This window comes from Lithobates pipiens, unplaced genomic scaffold (assembly GCF_037356315.1).
Source record: "Lithobates pipiens isolate NorthernLeopardFrog02 unplaced genomic scaffold, aLitPip1_a1.2 Scaffold_19, whole genome shotgun sequence".
In the NCBI taxonomy this organism is placed as follows: domain Eukaryota; kingdom Metazoa; phylum Chordata; class Amphibia; order Anura; family Ranidae; genus Lithobates; species Lithobates pipiens.
The window spans coordinates 488,801,844-488,828,386 of record NW_027507764.1 but is presented as its reverse complement, the minus strand read 5'-3'; the positions used below and the strand labels follow the sequence as shown (position 1 = coordinate 488,828,386).

Here is a 26,543-nt window from a genome sequence, read left to right as displayed (position 1 = left end):
GCCCCAGGCAAAAATCAGCGCTATAAGGCATTTGGTTCATGTGGTCGGAACATGGTTGGATGAGCTTGTTGGGGAAGATGGTGGCCTCATTTGAAGTTGTTCCGTATGCCCAGTTTCATTTGAGACTGTTGCGAAACTGTATACCAACTGCTTGGAACAAAAAGGTCCAAGCTCTAGATTTCCCAATGCATCTGACTCCAAAGGTACGTCAGAGCCTCAGTTGGTGCATTACCAAGAATCTGCAGAAGGGGAAAACCTTGCCCATCAACATTCTAGTGATTCGGGTAACACGCTTGGTCCTGGAGGCCTAGATGTTGAGGTTGCGGAAATGTCCTGTCAGGATCCAATCTCCGACAATGCCACAGCAGTGCCTTATATCAATCACCAGGAGTAATGCAGCCCAGAGGGAGGTAAATAATATCCTAGCCTGGGCAGAGAAGCATGTTCCATCTTCATTCCAGGAATAGAGAATTGGCAGGCGGACTTCTGAAGTCACCAGCAGTTGTTCCTGGGGGAGTGGTCTCTTCATCCTGAGATCTTCTGGGCTATATGCCAAAGATGAGGGACCCCGGATGTAGAGCTATTGGCATCCAGGTTCAACAAGAAGCTGGACAACTTTGTGACAAAGACAAGAGATCCATTCGCTTGCGGGTAAGATGCATTGGGAAGAAGGGAAGCCGGCGATTCTTGTAGCCCTGGCATGGCCCAGAAGTTCTTGGAATGTGGAGATCATAAGGATGGCAGTGGGGGACCCATGGACCCTTCTGCCACATCCAGACATGCTATCGCAGGTTTTTTTTTTTTTTTACACAGTATAACCCCATTGAAGGGGTACACGGATTTTTCGCTATTTACTCTACTCCCTCCTGGATGCCGATCATTTGCGCAGGACCCGGCTGACATCATCTGTTTGCGTGTTTTATAAAACAAGGCTCATCTTTGTTCAACTTCTGGTGAGTGCATTTATATACTGGTGGTGGGATATCAGCATGGAAATTCTACAGACTATACTTTGGGTGGAATATTCTCTCTACATGAGATGCTAGCTTCCAGCTGATGTCTGCTACCCCTCATTTTCCTTGAAACGAGATGTTCTAAGAGGCTCAATTTTGTTGTTTTAAGCACCTTTTGCACTTTGTCTAACCATGAACTGAGAGAGTTTTTTTTAAATTTTATGTTCATTATTCACTGTATTCATTTCTAGCGCTGTACTTGTTTGCCTTTATATTGTTTGATTGTATATTGGCCTTTTTGTGTGCAAAATATTGTGATATTCATCATGAACTCGCCTGTTTTTTCAGTGAAGATCCTGAACTTCTATGGAGATTTGCCCGGGCCTCTCGAGATCTGGCTCATATCAGCAAAACTCCCCCTGATGTAAAAAAACGTCTGGTGTATGAATCCCGAGACTTGGCTAAGAAAGCATTGGAACTGAACGAGTCCTGCTCCCCAGCTCACAAAGTTGGTCTAAACTATATAATGTCTGATTTATAAGTAATTCTGTTATCAGTTTATTCCTTTGTTAAATGAGAGCTGTCAATTACATTTTTAGGTTCAATAAGTTTTTATTGTGTTGTTTTTACTTTGAAAAAAAAAAAAATTTGGAACAGTGAGGTCGAAAAAAGGAACAAGGCCAGGAGCCTGACAATAGGCAATCTGGTCCAAGAATTAAATTACATTTTTAAAGCTGAATTATAATACTGTAAACAATGGTTCACTTTTGCTGGCAAGCTTGCCAAACATATCTGCTAAGTTGCCCCAGTCATCATTTTCAGATTATTGCTGTAAGAATTATTGGGGGGGGAAAAAAAACAGGCTGAGCAGGTTTATCTTTAGTTACCCTTTTGCTCCATTACAGACTGCAAGGTTTTCCTAGACCAGCTGAGAAATATAACCAAGCCAGCGTGCTATGGATCTGCTCCCAGTTGGACATACCTGACACCATTCCCAGTCGAGTTTCATACAGAATCATTAAAAGAAGCTCAAAGCATTACATGTGGTACCTCTTGGTTCTAATCAGAGATGTTTCTGCACTGCAACCCCCTCCCCATTTCACTAAGCCTTAACCCAGGAAAAGCTGAAACCTATCTCACATGGGCATGCCCTAGCCATTGCTCATGTAGGTGACACCAGGGACTTAGACTGTTAATTTAATGGCTAGTTTCTAGCCACTGTATATATTGATTTTAAAGTGGTTCTAAAGACAGAAGGGTTTTTTTTCCCTTCACCTCCAGAAGATTCACCCCCCTCCCCTTTACCAGGCCATTTTTTGCGATACGGCACTGCGTTTTCTCACAAATAGAATTTCTTCATCAATTCAGGCCAATATATATTCTGCTACATATTTTTGGTTTAAAAAAAATCCAAATAAGCGTATATTGATTATTTGTTTAGCATCTACAAGCCATGGGATATATTTATGGAACTTTTATTTTTTTACTAGTAATGATGGCGACCAGCGACTTATAGCGGGACTGCGATATTGCCGCTGACAAATCGGACACCTAACTGATACTTGACACTTTTATGGGAACCACTGACATTATTAGTGATCAGTGCTAAAAATATGCACTTTTGCTGTACTAATGTCACTGGCAGGGTAAGGGTTAACATTGGGCAATCAAAGGGTTAAATGTGTGCCTAAAATGTGTTTTTTTTCTAACTGTGGGGGAGGTGCTTTTACTAGTGGAAAGCATGCATCGGTGTACTTGCTTTAGAGCAGGGGTGCCCAACCAATGGCCCGCGGAGCCCTCTGCTGTGGTTCATGATCTCCTTCTGTGGAATGGCAGATTGGCAAGCCAAAATCATGGGGTGCAGACCCTCCATGGAGCTGGCAAAGCAAGCAGCTGTGCAGCAGAGCTGTATAAGCTAATGCTTCCTGTATAGGGCCGTCTCTTGCCACAGGCGGAGTGATACCAAATGCACTCTGCCGGGGACAGCAACAGCAGACGATACCTGAATGGAAGACTGTTATTAAAGGTCAGTTTATTACTTGGCGCGGGTGCTGCCATTGCAAGCTGCTTGCTGTGGGGGCACTCTGAAGAAGGGAGGGGCCAGGAGCATCAGCGAGGGACTTGTGAAGAGGAGGATCTGGGCTGCTCTGTGCAAAACCATTGCACAGAGCAGGTAAGTACAACATGCTTTTTTTTTAAATTGACTCTAGTATCACTTTTTTAAGGTTCTTTTATCCTTTTCCCGACCGCCCAATAGCAAATTTACTGCTACAGGTCGGCCGTTCTGCGCAGAATGACATATATAATTTTGCAGTTCCGTGCGTGAGCCACCAGTGGCTCACTCCCACTGTTATTTTACACAGTGGGAGGTGGTTGGCAGACTTTCTGTGCTGGGACCAAACCTATTAAATGTATTCATAAATTACCTGGAGGAATGGGGTAAACAGTTCAATCTCTGTATTTGTGGACAATACTAAGCTACGCAGGGCAATAACTTCTCCGCAGGATGTGGAAACCTTGCAAGAAGATCTCAACAAATTAATGAGGTGGGCAACTACATGGCAAATGAGGTTTAATGTAGAAAACATGTAAAATCATGCCTTTGGGTGGCAAAAATATGAATGCAATCTATACACTAGACCCACAAAATGCCAACATGTCCCATAAGCCACATATAGCACAGCCCATTGAAATCAACAGGCTGTCCTATGCGTGTCACAGGAAAAACGAGCCACAACACATTCATTCCCACTATGCTAGATGGGAACGGGGCCTCAAAGTGAAATAACACAACAACGAGGCTCCATTCACATCTGCGCGGTTCCTTGCATTTCAGAAATGCACTGCACCAAAAATCACAGTAAAAAAACGCACCAAGCTCCGCTCTAAAAAAGTGTTCTGACGCTACTTTGGGGAGATTGCAGTGTGTACAGAAGCCAATTCAGGTGGATAGGCTGCCGTATGTGTGATGAGTGAAAATGCTCCAAAACGCCTCCCACCTCGCTAAAAAATGGGGGGGAAAAAACAAAACAAAAAAAACACCCATGTGGGAATGCAAGTTCCTGCTATGCAGAGATGTGAACAAGGCTTGACAGCTGAGTGTTTCTGTCGACTCGCTTCTATGTACTTGTATAAAGGCCATACGCTATGCAATCCGATTGTTTATTTAGTGAGAAGGGTGGTCACTGATTGCATTTCATTTAAAAAAAACGTGCAGCTGGGATTGGGATGGTGGATGATACAGGGTGTGTGCTAATGAGGTCAGCTGGTCGACTCCTCCCTGTGTCATAACCCACAGTCTGTAAGGAAGTAAGACAGAAGCAATAGATACGTTTGGAAATATGGATGGAGGACAGTAAGGTACTTGTCTGTAGATTTTATGGAAAGCTGATATATTTGCAAAAAAAGTACATGAATGCTATATTGGTACATGGGGGAGCTCAAATTTTGAAAAAAAAAAGTGAACTTAGCCTTTACTGTAAGAGCGGCAAGGATGTGGAAATCCCTTCCACAGGCGGTGGTCTCAGCAGGGAACATCGATGGTTTAAAAAAAACGATTAGATAGGCATCTGAGCGACCGCAGCATATATATAATATATGTTGATATAATCACACACGTAGGTTGGACTTGATGGACTTGTGTCTTTTTATTTTTTTCAACCTCCACCTACTATGTAGTAGTGTCACTGGTCCCCAAAAAAGTGTCAGGTGTCCGATTTGCCCTCCGCAATATCGCAGTCCCACTATAAGTCAATGATCGCCGCCAGCACTAGTTCAAAAATAATGAATACCATAGTTTGGTTTCCGCAAAAGGTGCAGCGCCTACAATCAATATACGCTTATTGAGATTTTTTTACCAAAAATATGTAGCAGAATACATATTGACCTAAATTTATGAAGGAATTTGAAATCTTTTACATCTTTGCTATTGGATATGTTTTAAAGCTGAAACCAAAAAAAAAAAAACTGGCCTAGGGGCAGCAGAAGGAAGCGGAAGCTGGATAGGAGGGGTGGCAAATAAAGGTACCAAATGCCTCCATTTTCATTCTGCAGCTGCTGAATGCCTGCCAGAGGGAGAGGAGGAGAAGCAGACATTCAGCGGCTGCAGGGAGGTGTACAGGGTAGCCATGTAGGCCCCCTGAAGCATGGAGACGGGTCGCAATTGTGACTCCCCTAGTTGCACCCTGGCTGTCAGCCAGCTTTGCTCTTATGGCAGAATGTCTGTACTAACAATGTATTTATGTGCAATAAAGCTAGTCAGCTGAGTGTGTTGAGAAATGTGGTGGCTGCCAGCTTTTATAACATTCTCCCCCACCTCTTTCCTAACTATTCCTTTGGTTTAATATATTTATCTGTTTCTGTTGCAGTGGTATGGCATATGTCTCAGTGATGTGGGGGATTATGAAGGCATAAAAGTGAAAATTGGAAATTCATACATTATAAGGGACCACTTTCAGGTACAGTAAACCTATAGCCAATAAATAGAGACCTATAAAAGCATTGCAGTGATTGGTCCACTCTGTACTGCTTAATTGAATTATAGCACAGCTTGGAGGTTTTAGGAATCCTCCTACGAGGAGATGTACTCTCTCAGGTTTCTATCAATGAAGTTAGACAGCGGATTTGGCCAGGACCACTGGCACAGAATATTTCTAGGTCAGTGACTTCTTCCTACGTTGAAGTATCATCTTCACAGTCCAACATGATGTATAAAGAAGTGAAAGGAGTAAGAGGAGGTCCATGGCATGTCTACTATGAAGGTGGTTCATCATTCTTTTTTTTTTTTTTTTGCTAGAAAATTACGCAGAACCCCCAAACATTAAAAAGAAAAAAGAAAAAAAACGGTCTTGGCTTTTCAAGCTGTGATCAAGCGGCTGAACTGCCGATATGATTGTTCTTACGGTGCAGGGAATTGCAGCTGCAGGCATCATTCAGATATCCCCACTCAAAGTCCAGGATGTCATATGACATCCTTGGGCTGGAAGTGGTTAAAAGAACCTTTCTACATGCAAAAAAAAAAAAATTCGGCCATCTGGTTAAAAAAAGATGGTTTAAACTATCAATTGTAAGAAAGTGTGTGAGTGGAATCCCCCTTTTTTTTTTTTTTTCCCCCTTCTCTCAAAGAATCTTGAGAACCTCTGTTATCAGACACCTCTAGATCAAAGTAAAGATATATTAACTGTATTTTTCTTTAATTGTTTACATTTATTAAGGTTTGGCAACATTGCAAGTTATATTTTTATTCATTCTGCATGATCACACAGGAACATGATCTTTTTTTTTCATTATAAACTGATCACCATGAAGTTGATGAAGGCAGTTGGATTCATTAAGTGAGTGTAAAGAACAGTTGGCTTCATTTTAATGAAGCTTTTCAAAATCTATGCCGTTCTTTACAGCAATCTTTAACTGTCCATTACACTTTTTAAAAATTCACAGCACATTTTGCCTTGCTCCAGGATAATTTTGAGGCTGCCTGTAACATTTAGCAAAGACTTCAAAGCTCTGATTTGAGTCAATGAATAAAGTGCTCTGCTTAGAGCTGCAGGATTCTGGCTAAAATGAGAATCTCAATTTTTTTGCTTTATCAGATAGATCACGAGGCGTAACATCATCTTTCACAATAAAACAAAAAAAATAATTGGGCTAACTTTTTTATTTTTTTCCATTTGAAGTGAATTTTTTTCCCCCAAAAATTGCATATGAATGACCGCTGTGCAAATAGTGTGCCATAAAATATTGCAGCAATTGCCATTTTATTCCCTAGGGTCTCTGCTAAAATAATTTTCTAGCAAAAAATATTGATTTTAATTTAAGAGTCAGAAAAAGATTTAGACTTTAAGTGGTTAAACTTCCTGCATTTACACTTGGCAGTCTGCCTGGATTATTTATTTACACAGAAATTCTATCCCCTTGATCTAAGAAGGAAGAGTTAGTTACAATGTTGCAAGTTAAAAAAAAAAACTTGGCAGACTGCCCAGATGTTTTCTTTTGACAGCTGAGTGAGCAGATAGTTTCTCCACTTGTTTATATGAAAGAATCGGCAACCTCTGCAGGAGAGATTCAGAGGGGGTGAATCGAGATCATGATTTTTTAACGATTAATTGTGCAGCCCTACTATAACTACATGTTTCAAAACAGCTGGAGAGCCGAGGTTCCCTACCCCAGTTCTAGTGAATATGTCTGCAACAGTATTTTCCTTTGTTTTTGCTGTAGAAAACGCTTACTATGTGCCTCTGAAATGTGTATATAAAGTGCATAATATTTCATACATTTGAAATAACTGTCTGCAGGCACATCCACATGAATTATTATTGGACTTCAAATGATAACCTGTTTATTTTTTCACTGGTTTAAATCGTTACATCTTTGTATAAAAATAAAATATCTGACGTCAGGCTTTAACTTATTATAGTGAATTGTGTTTTTTTGCACACCATATTTTTGTTTAGCTCATTTAAAAGTGTGAAATTGAGGTTGGTGAATTGGATCTTGAACATTTTAACCTTCTTTGCAGAGGGCCATTGAGCTGAACCCAAAAGATGCCACAACCATTCATCTCATGGGACTTTGGTATGTGATTTTTTTCTGTCAACATTCTCAATTGAGCAATTATACATGGTGCCATTCAGCAGGCCTTTGTGTGGTACAGCATAGGAATAGATTTAAACCTGCAATTTACATTGATACAGGAATGATTACAATCTGACTAATGGTTGTTTTAGATGCTTTAGGTTTATAGTAGAACATTCCATATTTTACAAAAACTCCGGACGTTAGAGTAAGAACTTGCTCCACCCTCTGTCCCACCTCCCAGGCTATCACATAGTAGCAGATTTTGTTATTCTCAAAGATGGAGTGCATGCAAAACACACAGATATACAGCATGGATTCACAAGGTTGTGTTTTTCCTTCAACCACATTGACATGTCCGCTGCCATATTGCTAAAGGCACATTATATGTTGTCACTAATATGGAAGCAGACACCACTGTTTTAGGATAGTGCAGTGTGTTTCTCTATGGATCACATACATATTGGGACTCACTTTTTATTGTATATCTGAATTTTTTAAACAGTGACTTTGCATATTTTGTTTTCACTTGGTGGTTTCACATTTAATGTTTGACTTACCATAACTTTGAGGTGGGTCATTCTTGGTTCAAAGGTTTTCCTTTCCTGCATAGTTCTGAAATTCCCTTTTAAGAACTAAAACATTGAGGTCTTCTACAGTGTGGTCCAGTTGTCAGAAGTGATGTCCCACAGGTGTGACATGCTGCCAACCCATCCTTGTGAGGGATGTTACTGTACAGAGATTCTACATCTGTAGTGACTAGAAGTGTATTTGGTGGTAATTGTTGTATATTGTTAAGCTTGTTCAGAAAATCAGTGGTATCTTGCAGGAAACTCGCAGTGTTCATGACTAAAGGTTTTAACAACATGTTTTCTACAAGGCCTGAGATATGTTCGGTAAGTGTATTCATACCTGTTATAATGGGTCTGCGAGGATTTCCTGGCTTGTGAATCTTGGGCAGCATGTAGAAGTCTCCAATTTTTGGATTATCTGGAATCGCATTGATGAGTTCTGAATGTAGGTGGCTAGATGACCTACCATCAAGGAACATAAAGAAGACAGTTTATGCACACCTGTGGGACATCACTTCTCACAACCGGACCACACTGTAGAAGACCTCAATGTTTTCGTTCTTAAAGGGAATTTCAGAACTATCCAGGAAAGGAAAAACCTTTGAACTAAGTGATTCTTTCTTGACACAAAAAATAATGGCCTGAATTTTTAGATATTGGTTTCCTTACCCATTATACTAAAGTTTTTTTAAGACCCCCCCCCCCCCCCCCTGTGACTAGCATCCCCCCCGCTCCCCCCCCCCAATTCTATAGCTCTCCCTCGGTCTCGTCTCACTAACGCTGCTGCCTTCTTAATTGCCATTGATTTGTATGTGTTTGTTTTTTTTTTTTGCTTGTTTTTTCTCTCTCTCCTTTCCCTCAGGTGTGTGTGTGTGTGTGTGTGTGTGTGTTGTGTTGTGTTGTGTTGTGTTGTGTGTTTTTTTTTTTTTTTTTTTTTACATTCTGCTTAAAAATGTGTAAATCAGTACTGCTTGGACTTTGAAGAAGGGGACATACCCCGAAAGCTTGTCCTGAAAAATTGTATGTTAGTGCAAATAAAAAAAGTATCACGGACAGTACTCAATTTCCTCTGTCACAATTGCACTAATACGGCTACAATCACATTAAGTATGTGATCCATCAAAGGAATGTGAAAATCCACCGGCGTGACCCTGAAGCTGAGAGGATAGCCGGAGAATAGGAGGAGGCTTAACAGAATTTGATGACTGAGAGGCTTCTACCACCCAAGTCCTAAAGGCTTGTTGGGTTAGTCAAACCCAATGGAGGCAGCTGATCCTGAATACGTCGCAGTTGATGACCATCGAACATCAATAAGATATGGAATATGAACCGTAAAAAAACTTCCTTGGAGAGCAGAGGCTTTGGTACTACATAACAAACGCCATGCAAATAAAAGAACTTGCATAGCGTGATACCGTTTTTTAAAAAGTGGTTAATAAAATGTAATTGAACACTCACATTTAGAAGAACGTAGGCTTGTAAATGGATACAGGGACAGAGAGCGATGTGTGTAGGGATCCGTCTGGGGTCTCAACCAGATGATGACTGTTTAGTCAAAATACATCGGGTATGCAGTGATTTAGTCTTTAGGTTTTACTGGACCAATGATAAATGTATTACTAAATTCCTTGCTTAGTGCTTGTAAATGTGTAATATGAATGACTTTGTACCTTACAGGTGTTACGGTTTTGCTGAATTGCCCTGGTATCAGACTAAAATTGCTGCAGCATTGTTTGCATCTCCACCATCTTCAACATTTGAAGAGGTAACATTGCCTAGAACATTAGCAAGGCTGTGACACTGCTTAATGTATATCTAAAGCTAGACCTTATTTATTTTTTTTTTATTTTTTTTTGTGGGGGGGGGGGGGGGGGGCGGGTGGATGGAGTGATGAAGTTGTCAAGTTATTGCTGTTTGTGTCACCATTAGGGAGATTCTCTCTCTGTATCTCAGTGACCATTACCACTGGGACTGAAAGTGAGGGCTAAATCTGGCATAAAACATTTGTTATAGTAGATTAGATTACCTTATTTTGCTTTGTTGCTATCTCTGTCCATGTTTGGGAAGATCTTCTTACTTCCTGTGCTGTCATTTAGACCAGAAGTAAGGAGATGTCCCTGCAACAGGAATAAGATGGCCCTTCCCCACTCAAACTAATCAGTCTTCTATAATCAGTTTAAATGCTACTGGCAGGTTCTTGAGGAATAACATCTTTTGAGGTTAACGCGTTTCTTCATCTTTTCTTTCAGGCCTTGGTATACTTTGAAAAGGCTGAAGAAGGTAAACTATACTTAAAAAAAAAAAAAAAAAAAAGTCTATACTTTATTTTTTAATACAATAGTGCTGATATTTTAGCATTCATTTGGGCTGCCCTTAAGGTTTTCACACCTGATAGGCTGATGGCCAGATGAAGGAATGAGCACAGCAGGTTTGACAGTACTGCTGCTAACTAGTGGCTTAGTGTTGTCCGCCTGCAACAGCAAGTGTGGTATCTGTGACAGATTTGAAAACAAATATTGGCTCAAGAGAACTCAATACAAAGACATGATGACACATCTATGGAAAAAATAGATGTAGAGTATACATACTGTACCTTTTTAACAAGATAAAATTGGGATTCGACAGTAAGGAAGTCGCATAATTTTTTTTCACACATTTGCAATAGTAGAAGTTCTAAAGGAAACTGTGCACATTATATTTATTAGGACTTTGGGTGGGATGTTAATTGTTTAAAAAAAAAAAAAAAAAAACTTTCCCATTTTCACTGGGACTTGATTTCGCACCTCTGTATGGAAGTATATTGTGTTTACACTGTGCTACATTGCATTCTATAGAGCTGTCTGCAGCAGCATCAGAAATCCAGGAGCTGGCTGTTTTTAGCTGAATTCAGCACTGAACCACAATTTTAAGCCCGATTCAGACTGGCAAAGGAGTTTGCTGACTCTCTGAAAAGGGATCCACCACCACCTGAATGCCTGTATTTTTTATTTATATGGGGATTTTTTGTTTTGTTTTTTTTCAATCCCAAGAGGGATTTTGCAATGCATTGGTTGACATGCGGTCATAGTGTTGACGTGTGAAGCATCGCAGCCATGGCAATGTATAGGGACCTGAGCAGCCACTTTATTTTGCAGGTAGGTGCTTGGGGGTATTTTTTCCGCCCCTGTGAAATGTACCTTACTGACACCCAGCTGTTCCAGCACAAGCTCCCGCAGGGAAAAACCTACAGTTGTTTACACCAGGCTCAGTTTAAAAATGTCACTGCAAGAGGAAATGCAGCACCATTTTTAAATAATGAGAGTTATGTAATTATGTGTATAAATTAATAGTAGCTGTTAAAGAAGTCTATGAAAACCTTAGTTTTGGAGTTGGGAAGGGTTGAAAGCTCTGATGTGTTTAATGCTAGCAAAGGAGAAATGTACAGACTTTTAATGCTGGCTGTATCTTCCCTAAGGAGCTTTACCCTTACATCCAGTTCCGATGACATCTGTGACAGGAAGTAAATAACATCTTTCCAGGAGGAACACCGCAGTAAAAACCAAAGTTTAAAAAACCCTTCTCTCTTCAAGCACACTGACGTTTGCTGAAAATAGAGCAAAATTTCCATTTGCAATATCACTTCTTAAACCATGTGCTGGCCTTACAGCTTTTATACACCTAACTCATTGGTTTGCACTGAGCTGGAAAAAAATATACCTAGACATCAACTTCCTTTATGTAGAAATAAAAAGAAGAAAAAAATGGATAGAATGTCTATCTTGCAGCACTAGGTCCTTGGTTTGAATCCCAGTTGGTAGTCTATCTGCATGTCCTTCATTTGCTTGTATGGCCTTCTGCCCAAACGCAAGACACCTTGGTAGGTTATTTGGGAATTTACAGTATGTAAAGTAAGGTGTACCTGTGATAAGTATTTATATGGCACACAATATTATTTTCCTGTAGAGGAAGTTAACAGATCATTTCTTAAAGTGGTTGTAAACCCTTACAGACGACTTTAACCTACAGGTAAGCCTAGATTAAGGCTTACCTGTATGTGCAAGAAATATCTCCTTAACTTACATGGTTAAGGAGATATTTTCCTAAAAACAGGCACTGATATCTACGGCGCATGTGCACTGGCGTGCCTTTAGTGAAGGTGATCATGCTGTCCGCACGTATGTGCCCGAGTGATGTCATCGCTTCTCCGGCAAGTCACAGCGCCGGAGCAGCGATACCTGGAAGTCCAGGTATCATGGCGATGGAGGAGGTGAATGAGGGTCACTTCGATCTCAGGGTTTTTTTTTTTTTTTTAGGGTTTACTTCCTCTTTAAGACCTTGCACTGTTTTACATTTACTCCCAGCCTTTAATAAATACAATTATTCTTTTGAATGCATTACTATACAAAATACATCCAGGTACTTGTTTCATATTATTGTTTTAATTTTATTACAGTTGATCCAAACTTCTACAGCAAGAACCTTCTATACCTGGGCAAGACTTTCTTACAGCTGAAGAATAAGGAACTTGCTATACACTGGCTGCGTAAAGCTAGAGATTATCTTGTAAGAACAGAAGAAGACAAAGAGGTATAAAGTGTTTGATACCAAAATACAGCTTGTGATAGAAACAGTTCACACAGATACAAAAATGTCTGCTGTTATATATGCCATCACTTTGTAGAGGTATCATTTGTACACCACTGGTCACATTATGGCCTGTGTGGAACATTGAGCAAAAAGTGCCAGAAAAAGTCTGGTTTTAAAGTGGTTGAAAAGCAGCCTCCGCATGATTAGAAAAAGCAGTAGCCAGCATGCTGTGGAGTGAGACCCTTGCTCTCTCTGGAGAAGCAATGATTTCTTTCAAAATGTCTGATGTGATTCAAACCTAGAGCTTTGCTGATTGCAGAGCTAGAAGTCTGACTCCATTGGTATGGCACGTCTGACCTCTGCACTACTTTCCCACAGAGAGCAAGGGTCTTATGTTGCAGCTGCTGGCAGGGTACAGGTTTTTCCACTCAGGCTGTGGCTGCTTTAGAAAGAAAACAAATTGTGACTTTGCATACATTTTTGTTTTGACTTAGCTGATTAAACTGAAGGTTTAATTCAGGTTTAACGTCTGATTCATTTCAAATTCTATTGTACATGTGTAATAAAGATGTCCGCATGGGCTCAAATCTGGTGTTCTACTATAGCCCATAGTGTAGTGTAGTGTATGTTCTTAGATTGATATATACCGAGATGATTTTTTATTTTATTTAAGAGCATTTTACATTACAATGGAACAATCATCTGCTAAAAAAGTTTTAGGCCCCTTTCACACATGCAGGACCGTTCAAGTCTGCATGTCAGTTTTTTTAGGCGGACCTAAACGGATGCTCCATGCAGGTCTATGGAGCAATGGATGTTGGCTCCATAGACCTGCATGGAGTGATTGCATTAGGAAAATACTCATTAAGGCCTTATGCACACTAGACTTTTTTTGCAGCTAAATCTAGGGAAGTCAGGTGTTTTTCCTTGCTGCCTCTAAGCATGTTAGATTATCTGTCTATGTACCCATAGGCTTTTAGCAGTGTTTTGTGGCATGGGCTTTTGGAGGCAGAAAAAAACTCCAGTGGGTCCAGGAGCAGCAGTTTTGGCAGAAAAAAAGAGTGCGCCTAAACGCATTGAACACTGTTACAAGTATCAAGTGTGCTGATGCCAGGAGGAAATGCTTCTAGGAGAGTTTGCAAAACATCCTGTGTGCATGAGGCTTAAGAAGTAGTAACAGTCATAGGAAGTGCTTTGAGGGTGGGGACTGATATAAATGTACAATATATATGTAACGTGCTGTGTAAATTGACAGCTCTATATACTTACCTGTAATAAATACAAGATTTTTCACATTGATCCATTACGTACACTATATTGTCAAAAGTAATGAGATGCCTGCCTTCACACACACGTAAACTTTAATGGCATCCCAGTCTTAGCCCATAGGGTTTAATATTGAGTTGGCCCACCCTTTGCAGCTATAACAGCTTCAACTCTTCTGAGAAGACTGTCCACGAGGTTTATGAGTGTTTGGGAATGTTTAACCATTCTTCTAGAAGTGCATTTATGAGGTTAGGCACTGATGTTGGATGAGAGAGCTTGGAGTGCAGTCTCCGATCTAATTCATCCTGAAGCTTCTAGGGATATCATTAAAATTCATGTGCGTGTAAAGGCAGGTGTCCCAATACTTTTGACGATTGTGTGTGTGTGTGTGTGTGTGTGTGTGTGTGTGTGTGTGTGTGTGTATGTGTATGTATAGGTCTCAAAATGTTGTTTTTTTTACTGTAATGTATGCATTTTATTACAGGTCCACAGAGATGCCACTGATCTTCTGAAGACGTTGGGAGAAAAAGTCTGATACCAGATGTAACTACTAAATAGGATAATTCCACTTTATGAATGGAAAGCAACTTGTGGGAGTCGCATTGCTATGGCACAAAATGGGCGCTGTAAAGTACTCTGAGCAGAGCATGCTCTGTTCTGTGTGCATTACTGTTGACAGGCAGGAGTAAGCTACTTGCCTTTTTAAGCAGTTTTTTCATTTTAATACTTTTTATTTTTATTTTTTTTAGGGGAAGTGACCAACAACAGCCTTAGGATCTAGTTCCACATTAGATCCATTCAGGCTTTGGTCAGCCAGGGAGACCTACATTATGACTATGCAAAGAACCATGTGCAATAACACATGACAAAGATGTCATTGGTGGGACTACACTAAACTCCTGGATGTTGAGGCACATTATTACTCCTTGCACTGATATTCAATGCAAATCTTTGAAAAATGGAAAAGTAGTAGATTGTGATGATGTGTTACACCTTATATGCCAATAATTGGTGTGGGACACTATTTGTTGGATTGTACGTTTTACCGTTGCTTCAATAAAATCTTTCTGATTAGAAAAATGGAAAAGTGTGTAATGCTTTCAGGGTATTCAATTAGGACTGCCTGTTTTGAGTGTCAAACAAATCCAGGAAGGGTCTAGGTTTGCAAACCGAAATCGCACCAGCCGGTAGAGTTGGGTAGTTTATTGAACATTTGCCATATATTCCAAGTACAACCCTAATTCCAAAGAAAAATGAGTTGCAAATCTCAAAATCTCAGGTAGAGCATATGCCACTCCTCTAAAACCTGGATGTATCTTTCAGCATTGATGGTGCCTTTCCAGATGTGCTATCTCCACATTCCATACGCCCCATATCTTTAGAGAGGCAGGCTTTTGAACTATAGCAAGCCGAAAAGTCCCTCTTCTCTTTAATCTGGAGGATGTGGCGCCTATAGTTGCCAGAAACCTTGTTAAATTTTGATTCAGCTAACCACAGACCATTTTGAATTGGCTTTCGCCCAGAGAAGACCAACATTTCTGGATCATGTTCAGATATGGCATCTTCTTCACATTATAGAGCTTGAACTTGTATTTTTGGATGGCACAGTGAACAAAGCATTTCTGCCTTGTCAACAGATTTCTCCAAGTTCTCAGAAAATTTCCCTGGCCACCAAAAACCTTTTAACTAATTGTTCCTTTTGCTAACCTAGCATCAAGGAAAACGAAACATGGCCACTTGTACCCAAAGAGTGTTCACTACCACACCCTTCTCTATCCCATCCATAAGACATTCTAGGATTATGGGGATTGAGGTGGAAACAACCTGTTTTAGTTTACACCAGGTACAAAAGGTTTTCCATACTTTAAAGTATATCTTTCTGGTTACTGTTTTCCTGCTCAAGAGGAGAGTGTCTATCACTCTGAGCAGCCTTTACCTCTGTGGATCTGGTGCTCACTAACCAGGCCGTAAAATGGAAGAACTCCAGCCTGGGGTGCAACCAGGGCCGGACTGGCATACCGGGAGATTTCCCGGTAAGCCGCCTGCCCTGGGGCCGCTTTTAGTTGGGGCTGCTTTGGTGCTCTCTACTGCGGATCACAGCGCTGGCTGGCTCTGTGTTCCGCGGCCGCTCTGTAACACGGCCCTGCCCCCCCAGACCAGCTCGTGAGATAGTAGATAGAATTAACGTTCCACCTATCACACGAGTCGGTCTGCCAGGGGGGGGGGGGGCTGTATATAGAGAAAATGAGCTTTCTATATTCCTCCATGCAGTCGCCGAATGCTTGCAGGAGGGAGAGGAGGAGAATCAAGCATTCAGTGGCTGCATGGAGGAATATAGAAAGCTAATTTCCTCTATATGCAGCCCCCTGCTGATCCTCCTATCCAACTTTTTACTGCCCCCCCCCAGTTCACCTTGTGCTTCCTGCCCCCCCAGTCCTCTCCTCCCCCCCCTCACCACACTCTCCAGCCCCCCCCCCACAGTTCTATTCAACCCTGTTCTCTCTGCCCCCCCCCAACCTGCTCTCCAGTTCTCCCCATCCTTCTCTAGCCACCATCCCAGTGCTCTCCCCCTGTTCTTTCTGCCCCCCCAACCTGCTCTCCAGTTCTCCCCATCCTGCTATAGCCACCATCACAGTGCTATCCGCTCCCCCAGTGCTCTTCTCTCCCTACCCAGTGCTCTTCACCCCCTCCCCCCCATTGCTCTTCTCCCCCCAGTGCTCTCCACCCAACCCCTGCTCTCCCCCCCCCCCAGTGCTCTGCTCCCCCCCCCAGTGCTCTGCTCCCCCCCCCAGTGCTCTCCCCTCCCCCCAGTGCTCTCCCCTCCCCCGTTCTCCCCCCTCCAGTGCTCTCCCCCTGTGCTTTCCCACACGGCTCTCTTTCTCCCCCCTGTTCTTTCTTCCCCCCCCCAGTTCTCCCCCCTCCCCCCCGAGAACAGACCCTGCCTGCTGCTGCCTGTCATGGATATCCTGCTGGCATGTAAGGTACCGTACAGAGCATCGACAACACACCTTCCCACAGACAGGGACTGCAGACTGGGACATGGGGCACAGGTGAGGCTGCACTTGCTGGGCACAGTGAGGCTGCACTTGCTGGGCATGGTGAGGCTGCACTGGATGGGCACGGTTGCGTTTTTGAATGACTCAAGGAATCCGCGCCAGAGGAGGGAAGGCGTAAGCCAATTGGAACTACTATTCCTGGGCTAGGGCATCCAGGCCCTCTCTATCTTTCCTGATAGAGGGAGAACTACTTCTTTACCTTGCTCTTGAAACTGGCAAAGAGGTCTATTTCTGAGCAGCCACATTTTTGTACTAATGCCTGCTTCCTGATTGTCTGCCCCTTTTATGTAGACTGCTGCCAGCAAGAGTACCCTGTGCTCGGCTCAGCTCAAAATCTCCTTTGCCAGAAGGGCTTTGGATCTGGTTCCCCCCTGGTGGTTTAGGTAGGCTACCACTGTGGTATTGCCTAAACAATTCTGTATTTCTTTGCCTAAAGCCTCGTACATATGACTGGATCTTCCGCAGATAAAGCATCAGACTTTTGTCCGAAGGGCGTGTGCTGTGAACTTGTCTTGCATACAAATGGTACACAATAGTCTGCCAACAAAACACGAATGTAGTGATGTACTAAGTGGAATTTCAGCTCGAGCGCCACCCTTTGGGCACCTTCTGCTAATGTCGTGTTTGGTGAGCATTGATTCCGAACATGCATGTTTGTACTTTGGACTTTTGTATGACGGACTTGTGTACACACGATAGGAAAATCTGACAACAGACCGTTGTCTGCTGAAAATTTACTAGCCTGCCATCTAACATTTGTTGGTGGAAAGTAGGCCAACAATTGTCTGATGGAGCTTAGATTTTAGGCAAACAGTCTGTCGTCACACAATTCCCTGCCGAAAATCCGAGTGTGTAGGAGGCTTACTACGGAGAGGGAATCCAGAACTTCCTGAGAATTATTAACCTGTTAGAGGTGTTTATTAGGCCTCCCTATCCAGAAGTCCGCATTCCTGGCAACGCAGATGGCTGCTAATGCTGGGGTCATAGCGGAGGAATTGGCCTCCTACGACTTTTTCAACAGGGATTCAGATTTGCGATCCATAGCATCTCGGATGTTCCCTGTGTCCTCAAAGGAGAGGTCAGGCCTTTTTTGTCATCTGAGAAAGCAGCGTCCAATTTTGGGACCTTTAGGAATTTTTAGGTTTGACCAGGGTCCTCTCAGACTGCCATTCCTGAAGCACTAAATCCTTCAGGAACTGGTGTATGGGAAACATCCTTGACTGTTTTTTAACCAACCCCTCTATACATCTTGTGCCGAGGTTTACTTCGTTGGTTCAGGGATCTCTTCAGCGGCATAAGTCACTTGCAGGAGTCCCTCCATGTCCTCTAGACCAAAGATGTTGGTTTAGTTTGACGATTTCCACGTCACTATCTAGGCCCATATCAGTCTCCTCCTCTCAACTGGGCTCAGATTTTGCCAGACTTTCTGCTTCTTCTATGCTTTGCTCTAGCCTGAGCTGGGGCAAGGCCCTGAGAGTTTAGTTAAAAAAAAATAAAATAAAAAAAAACACTTGGCCCTGGTCTGGAGAAACCGCTCTACTGAGAGGAGGGACCCTCTTTAGGGGGAAAAAAATCATGTTTATATTGCTGTTCTGCATCATAGGAATTTTCCCTAACTTCCTGTGTGGTCATTGAGAAAGTTGGACCTTGTTGATCCTGGAGACGTATGATCCAGCCACTCATATCAGGAGTCCCAGTGAACCGTGAAATCCGGAGACAGTGCGGTGACCAATGGGGACCTGCCAACAACGCATAACACCTGATTGATACCACCTAGGATTTCAAGCGCATTTGACCCACTGTCATATGACAGATGTGTCCAATTCCTCCGGTAAGAGTATTTAATTATCTTTAATTCACTCCAGACAAGTCGTTGTTCCAGGTTGAATTGAATTGTGTGGTCGCTTGATTCCATTGCTGGGAAGACAAACATTGACACTTTTCACTACCTAACATACGTGGACTGTTTGCTGGGATTTATATTTCAGCTGCTGATGCCCATCAAGATCTGTGCGCATTTATATATTGTATCCACATATTAAGTGAATTATTAATTTCATTTATATTTTTTATTTTTGCACATTTTGTCACATGTGTGTTTTTTAGTATTGGTTTCATTATCACCCCTTTAATATACACCTTTAGAGTTTTTCACTAATCGATTCACTAGCGCTACACCAATTTTCTCCTACCTAGTAAACTGTTAGCAAAAAAAAAACATCAAATACTTTATTAAAACTCTGAAATAAAATAAAAACAGGATCTAATTAACCTCTTAACAACCGCCCATTGCCGATTAACGGCTTCAGGGCGGTTGTTTAACTCTGAGAGGCCGTTAATTAACGGCCTCCCAGAATTCTGCTCTCGCGCGCACACGAGATCATCCGTGACCGCCGGGTCCAGTGGACCCGGCGCATCACGGTAAACGGCCGCTCGTCGCGGCCGTTTACCACGTGATCGCTCCATCGAATGACGGAGTGATCACTTGTAAACAAACCGGCATCATGTTATGACGCCGGTTCCTCCCTCCCCCTCTGTACCGATCGGTACAGCGGAGGGGAAAGAGATCGGTGTCAGCAGCGATGTGGGCTGCATCTGCAGTGCCCACATCGCTGCTCACCGAATTTAACCCCTCAATTCCCTGCCAATACTCTGCCAAACCCTGCCATTACTCTGCAGTACCCCGCCATTACTCTGCAGTACCCCGCCAATACCCCACCAATACTCTGCAATACCCTGACATAAATTGCCATACCCAGCCATACTCGGTGATACCCTGCAATACCCAGCCATAGATGCCCCCCCCCCCCCACCCCTCACCGCCCTCCGGTGCTTCTACCAACTCGCCAGTACGATCAAAGCCAGAATCTTTTTTTTTTTTTTTATTTCAGGCTTCCCAGCCTAGAGGTGAGATGTGGGGTCATATTGACCCCCAGATTTCACTGTAAAGAGGACCTGTCACCCCATATTCCTATTACAAGGGATGTTTACATTCCTTGTAATAGGAATAAAAGTGATCAAAAATTTATTTTTGGGGAAAAAAATGTCAAACTAAAATAAAGTAAAATGAACAATAAAAATAAAATAAAAATGAAAGCGCCCCTGTCCCCATGTGCTCGCATGCAGAAGCAAACGCATACGTAAGCCCCGCCCACATATGAAAACGGTGTTCAAACCACACGTGAGGTATCGCCGCGAACGTTAGAGCGAGAGCAATAATTCTAGCCCTAGACCTCCTCTGCAACTCAAAACATGTAACCAGTAAAAAAAAATTTCAAGCGTCGCCTATGGGGATTTTTTAAGTAGCGACGTTTGCCGCCATTCCACGGGCATGTGCAATTTTGAAGAGTGACATGTTCGATATCTATTTACTCAGCATAACTTCATCTTTCACTTTATGCAAAAATTGGGCTAACTTTACAGTTTTTTTTTGTTTTTTTTAAGCACAAAACTGTTTTTTTCCCCCAAAAAAACGCGTTCGAAAAATTGCTGTGCAAATACCGTGTGAGATAAAAATTTGCAACAACCACCATTGTATTCTCCAGGGTCTTTGCTAAAAAAAAAAAAAAATATATAATGTTTTGGGGTTCTCTGTAATTTTCTATCAAATAAATGATGATTTTTACATGTAGGAGAGAAATGTCAGAATTGTCCTGGGTGCTCCAGAACGCCTGATGGCCCTCCCTGCATGTTGGGCCTCTGTATGTGGCCACACTGTGTAAAAGTCTCACACATGTGGTATCGCCGTACTCGGGAGTAATAGCAGAATGTGTTTTGGGGTGTAATTTGTGGTATACATATGCTGTGTGTGAGAAATAACCTGATAATATGACAATTTTGTGGAAAAAAAAAAAAGGAAAAAAAATCTTGATTTTGCAAAGAATTGTGGGAAAAAATTACAACTTCAAAAAACTCCATCATGCCTCTTACTAAATACATTGGAATGTCTTCTTTCCAAAAAGGGGTCATTTGGGGGGTATTTGTACTTTTCTGGCATGTTAGGGTCTCAAGAATTGAAATAGGCCGTCAGTCCTTTGCGGTGTGATCAATTTTCAGATATTGGCACCATAGCTTGTGGACTCTATAACTTTCACAAAGACCAAATAATATCCACCAATTTGTACTTATTTTTACCAAAGATATGTAGTGGTATAAATTTTGGCCAAAATTTATGAAGAAAAAATTACTAATCTGCTAAATTTTATAACAAACGAAGAAAAATTATTTTTTTCACAGAATTTTCGGTCTTTTTTCTTTTATAGCACAAAAAATAAAAAACTGAGAGGTGATTAAATACCACCAAAAGAAAGCTCTATTTGTGTGAAAAAAAGGACAAAAATTTCATATAGGTCCAGTGTTGCATGACTGAGTAATTGTCATTCAAAATGTGAGAGCACCAAAAGCTGAAAACTGGTCTGGTTATTAAGGGTGTTTAAGTGCCCAGTGGTCAAGTGGTTAAATAAAGTTAAAAACTGATAAAATTGAATATGCGTCTGCATTCATTAGTTGAACTACAACATAAAAATGCACCATAGCAAGATCAATTATACTACTTCATGGAGAGATACCAAAAAATTATTAAAAAACAGGATTTTTAAAACGGCTTACCTGTAAAATCCTTTTCTTTGATGTACATCAGGGGACACACAGCCATATTAATTACTATGTGGGTTATAGGGCCACTGATAGGGCGTGCCAGTGTCCATTACCTAAGGCAAGACATGTACTCCCTATATAACCCCTCCCACTACTGGGAGTCCTCAGTTTTGTAGCCAAGCAATACAAGTGTATACCAAGAAGGGAGGGACCACTGTGTCCCCTGATGTACATCAAAGAAAAGGATTTTACAGGTAAGCTGTTTTAAAAATCTTGTTTTCTTTTCTTACATCGGGGGACACAAAGCCATAGTAATTACTATGTGGAATGTCTTATAGCAAACTGAAAGGAGGTAGACACAACAAAAAAGGAGGCCAGAGGACTCATACCACAGCCTGCAGTACACTATGCCCAAAGACAATATCCTCATGACTTTTAACATCGATTTGATCAAATCTGGTAAACGTATAAACCGAAGACCAAGTCACCGCCTTACAGATCTGAGCCATAAAGGCCAGAAGATGCACCAACCAAGAGGCACTAATCGCCCTGGATGAGTGTGCTCTAACCTAAGAAGGAAGAATTTTCTTCTTTAAAGAGGAAGTAAACCCTGATGGGTTTACTTCCTCTTTTTTTCCCTGCAAAGGTAAAGCATAATGGACTACTATGCATCGCATAGTAGCTCATTATGTGTCACTTACCTGACACAGGAGCCAGCGAAGTCGCCGCTGATCCCTGTAGTCCGCCGCGTCCATCTTGCTGGTGGCGTCTCGCAGCTCCGACCAATGACAGCGGCGCAACCGCGATGACGTCACTCCCGCGCATGCGCACGGGAGTCGCGCCTCGCAGCTCCGTTGCTGTCTTACGGCGAAGCCGCGATGACGTCACTCCCGCGCATGCGCACGGGAGTCGACAAATTTGGCAAATCCATTCTTGGATTTGCCGCATTTAGTGCGCCTGCGCGCCGCTGTCTACGGCGCATGCGCCGTAGACAGCGGTGCCCATTTTCGGGCAAATATCTCCTAAACCATATAGGTTTAGGAGATATTGCTTGGACCTACAGGTAAGCCTTAATCTAGGCTTACCTATAGGTCCAAGTTGTTTGGAAGGGTTTACTTCCCTTTTAAGTTGAAGCTTGAACAATTACTTGATGAATCCATTTGGAAAATAGATTTTGATGCTGCCTGTCCACATTTTGGACCCTCTGGCAGTACAAACAAAACATGTGTTTTGCGAACCTGAGCGGTCGCCTTTAAATAGACTCTGATCACTCTTACTACATAAAGGGAATGTAGTGCCTTCTCTTCCATAGATAGAGGCTCTGGGGAGAAAGAAGGAAGAATGATATCTTGGTTTAAATGAAAAACCCGTTACCACTTTTGGTAGGAATTCAGGATGAGAACATAAAACCACCTCATCCTTATGCATGATTAAATATGGCTGTTTACAAGACAGAGCCATTAGTTCAGATACTCTTCTAGTAGAAGAAATGGTAAGCAGAAAAAAATTCTTTCCTGTTAAAGAACCAAGGGAATTTCTCGTAAGGTTCAAACGGATGATTCAGTAAGCCTATCAGAACAATTTTAAATCCCAAGGATTTAGAGGTGCCTTAATAGGGGGAATAATCCGTGTTACCCCCTGAATAAGCTATGAAAAAAAAAAAACACTGACAAGGCCGGGATCTGGCCAATGATGGAAGTCAAGACCAGCTTCATTTCAGCTCCCATTTGCAGGAATCAGGAATCCTGCCTATGACATACTTCCTGGGGTGCCATCCCCTGGATCCACACCAAGAAACATATGACTTCCAGACCCTACAGTAAATGATTCTGGAAGCCGGCTACCTGGCATCAATCAAAGTAGACACTACCGAAGGAGATCACCCACAATCCTTCATAAAGTGGGATTTTTCGTCTGTTAGGTAGGATGAAATACCGGACCTTGTGCAAGTTCTGGCTATAATGGCAGAATCAGAAAGACTCCTACTGCCATCTTTATGATCTCAGTAAATCAAGATCTTCTGGGACCCACTGGTGCCACCAGAATCACCTCCTTTCCTTCCTGCTTGATCCTGCGGAGAAGGCGCTGAAGTAGCAGACCTGGAGGAAACGCATAAATCAGTGAAAAAGTGATCCCATAGAAAGACTGTCTGTTCTGCCTGCTAGCGGATCCCTTGTTGTTGACTCTGTTGTTGAATTTGGACACTAATAGGTCCATGTCCGGAATACCCCATCTCTGACATATCGCTAGGAAGATTTCGGGGTGAAGAGACCATTCTCCTTGTTAATTGTTGGTGACTCAAGTAGCCCGCCTGCCAATTCTCTATTCCTGAAATGAAAATTGTCGATAGGCAAGGAATGTTGTGTTCTGCCCAGGCTAGAACATTCACCTCTTTTTGGGCTGCACAACTTCTCGTGCCCCCCTGGTGATTGATGTAAGCCACTGCCGTAGCCTTGTCGGACTGAATCCTGACAGGACAGTCCCGTAGTCTGACCGTCCAAGATTCTAGGGCCAGACTTACTGCCCGAATCTTCTAAAATTTTGATAGGCAAGGTCCTCTAACCTGGACCATGTTCCCTGGACAGAATCTTCTTCCAGGGCTGCTCCCCAGCCTAGAAGGCTGGCATCTGTTAATACTTCTCAGGATACAGGTTGAAAAGATTTTCCCTTTTGTTGGATGACAACCACCAATTTAGGCTCTGACTTACGTCGAGAGCCAAGCGTATTGGAAAAAAAACAAGGCCTGAATCTTTTTATCCAAGACCAACAGGATGGTGTTTCGAAGCAGTCTTGAGTTAAAACTGCGCGAGGGATGGCCTCGAAGGAGGCCACCATTTGCCCTAACAATCTCATGCATAGTCGAATGGAAGGATTTTTCCTTGTTTTGATAAGTTGAATTAGTCCTATAATGGAACTGATTCTTGTCTGGGGTAACAATACCTTCTTCAGTACGGTATCAATAATTAGCCTGAAGTACTGTAATCTCCTTGATGATTTTAAGGAGGATTTTTCTAGGTTGAGTATCCAACCCAGAGATTCCAGGTAGTTACAGCTGTGACCAGACTCTGGTTTAGACCTATGACTGAATGATCTATTAAAGGTAGATCGTCAAAATAGGCTAGGACCGTTATGCCTTGAGCCCTTAATCTGGCTAATGGAGGTGCCAGAATCTTTCAGAACACCTGTGGTGCTGTGGCTAAACCGAATGGCAGGGCCACAACTGAAAATGATGATTTAATATTTCAAAGCACAGAAATTTCTGGTGAGCGGGAAATATTGGCACGTGGAGATATGTATCTTTGATATCGATTGAAGCCAAAAAAACTCCCCTCCTTGCAGGATGGACACAACCGATTGGACTCACTCCATGCAAAAGGATCGGATGTTTAAGTGGCGATTCAGATCTTTGAGATCTACAATGAGTCTTATTACTTCGTTTGGTTCTGGAACCGTAAAAGGTTTGAATCAAAACCTGTGCCCTGTTCCACTAAGGGAACCTCTGATATCACCGACTGGGATAATAGATGATCCAGAGCCAGAAAGAGAGACTTCTTTTTTCTCTGGATCCTTGGGAACATTTTCCCTTAGAAAAAAAAAATACTTAATGTGATTGTAGCCGTATTAGTGCAATTGCGACAGAGAAAATTGAGTTCTGTCCGTGATACTTTTTTTATTTGCACTAACATACAATTTTTCAGGACAAGCTTTCGGGGTATGTCCCCTTCTTCAAGGTCCAAGCAGTACTGATTTACAAATTTTTAAAGCGGGAGTCCGCCGTTTTTTTTTTTTTTTTTTAAAGCCAGCAGCTACAAATACTGCAGCTGACTGTTAAAATAGTGACACTTACCCGCCCAGCGCGCCTGCGATGTCGGCACCCGAAGCCAATCTCTCGATCGTCTCTCGGGTGCTGCCGCCGCCATCTTGGGTATGGGAATCAGGAAGTGGAGCCTTTCGGCTTCATTTCCCGGTTCCCTACTGCGCATGCGCGAGTCGCGCTGCGCAATAAGGATGGTCCCCGCTGTCTCTGGGATCCGTGTGTTTCCCAGCAGGCAGCGGGGCACTTTCGGAAAGGGGCGTAGATTCTGTGGAAAGGGGCGTACCTTCTGCAGAATCTACGCCGGAAGTGGGTGCAGATACCTGTACTGTACAGGTACCTGCACTCCCCTCCCCCCTGAAAGGTGCCAATTGTGGCGCCGGAGGGGGGAGGATTCCAATGAGCGGAAGGTCCACTTTAGGGTGGACCTCCGCTTTAAGCAGAATGTAAAAACAAAACAAAAAAAAAAACCTCGGAGGGAAAGGAGAGAAAAAAAAACACATACAAATCAATGGCAATAAAGATAACAGAAGAGTTAGTGAGAAGACAGAGGGAGAGCTATGGAATGGAGGGGGGGGGGGGGGTTGCTAGTCACAGAGGGGGTTGTAAAACTTTAGTATAATGGGTAAGGAAACCTATATCTAAATTAAGGCCATTATGTTTTGTGTCAAAAAGAATTATCATTCTTAGTTCAAAGGTTTTCCTTTCCTGGATAGTTCTGAAATTCCCTTTAAGAACTAAAACATTGAGGTCTTCTATAGTGTGGCCCGGTTGTGAGAAGTGATGTCACACAGGTGTGCATAAACTGTCTTCTTTATGTTCCTTGATGGTATGTCTGTGTAAATTCATCCTCGCTTGCAACTTCTGTCCTGTTTCACCAACATAAGATCCTTTGCTGCACCTTTTGCATTGGATGAGGTACACATTACTGGAGGTACAGTTGTAAGATCCCATGATATTGAAGGTCCCGTTTGTGTGTTTGACACTTTTGGATAGATTCATCTGGTTGCATAGCTTGCAGCGCTTTATATTGCAGGGTTTGCTTCCATTATTTGTGACTTCGTAATCAGAGTGAAGTTTCCTGCTGATTAGTTTGTGTCTCAGGTTGGGTGGTTGTCTGAAAGCCAATAATGGGGGTTGTTGGAAT

At 42.4% G+C, this 26,543-nt stretch overlaps 1 protein-coding gene across 4 annotated transcripts in view; it reads left to right on the top strand.

Annotated features, from left to right (window-relative positions):
* Window positions 1–15,017, top strand: part of RMDN1 (regulator of microtubule dynamics 1) — a 47,239-nt gene extending 32,222 nt beyond the window's left edge. For 2 of the 4 annotated variants that reach the window (XM_077492980.1, XM_077492983.1), the window contains exons 4-10: window positions 1,302–1,461; window positions 5,321–5,410; window positions 7,471–7,526; window positions 9,776–9,863; window positions 10,348–10,378; window positions 12,531–12,664; window positions 14,415–15,017. In XM_077492980.1, the coding sequence (XP_077349106.1) occupies window positions 1,302–1,461; window positions 5,321–5,410; window positions 7,471–7,526; window positions 9,776–9,863; window positions 10,348–10,378; window positions 12,531–12,664; window positions 14,415–14,465 (610 nt within the window). In that variant the 3' untranslated portion in view covers window positions 14,466–15,017. Of the gene's footprint in view, window positions 1–1,301; window positions 1,462–5,320; window positions 5,411–7,470; window positions 7,527–9,775; window positions 9,864–10,347; window positions 10,379–12,530; window positions 12,671–14,414 lie in introns of those variants that run through there. The other 2 variants (XM_077492981.1, XM_077492982.1) reach the window with 2 other exon arrangements.
* The last annotated feature ends 11,526 nt before the right edge of the window (window positions 15,018–26,543 follow it).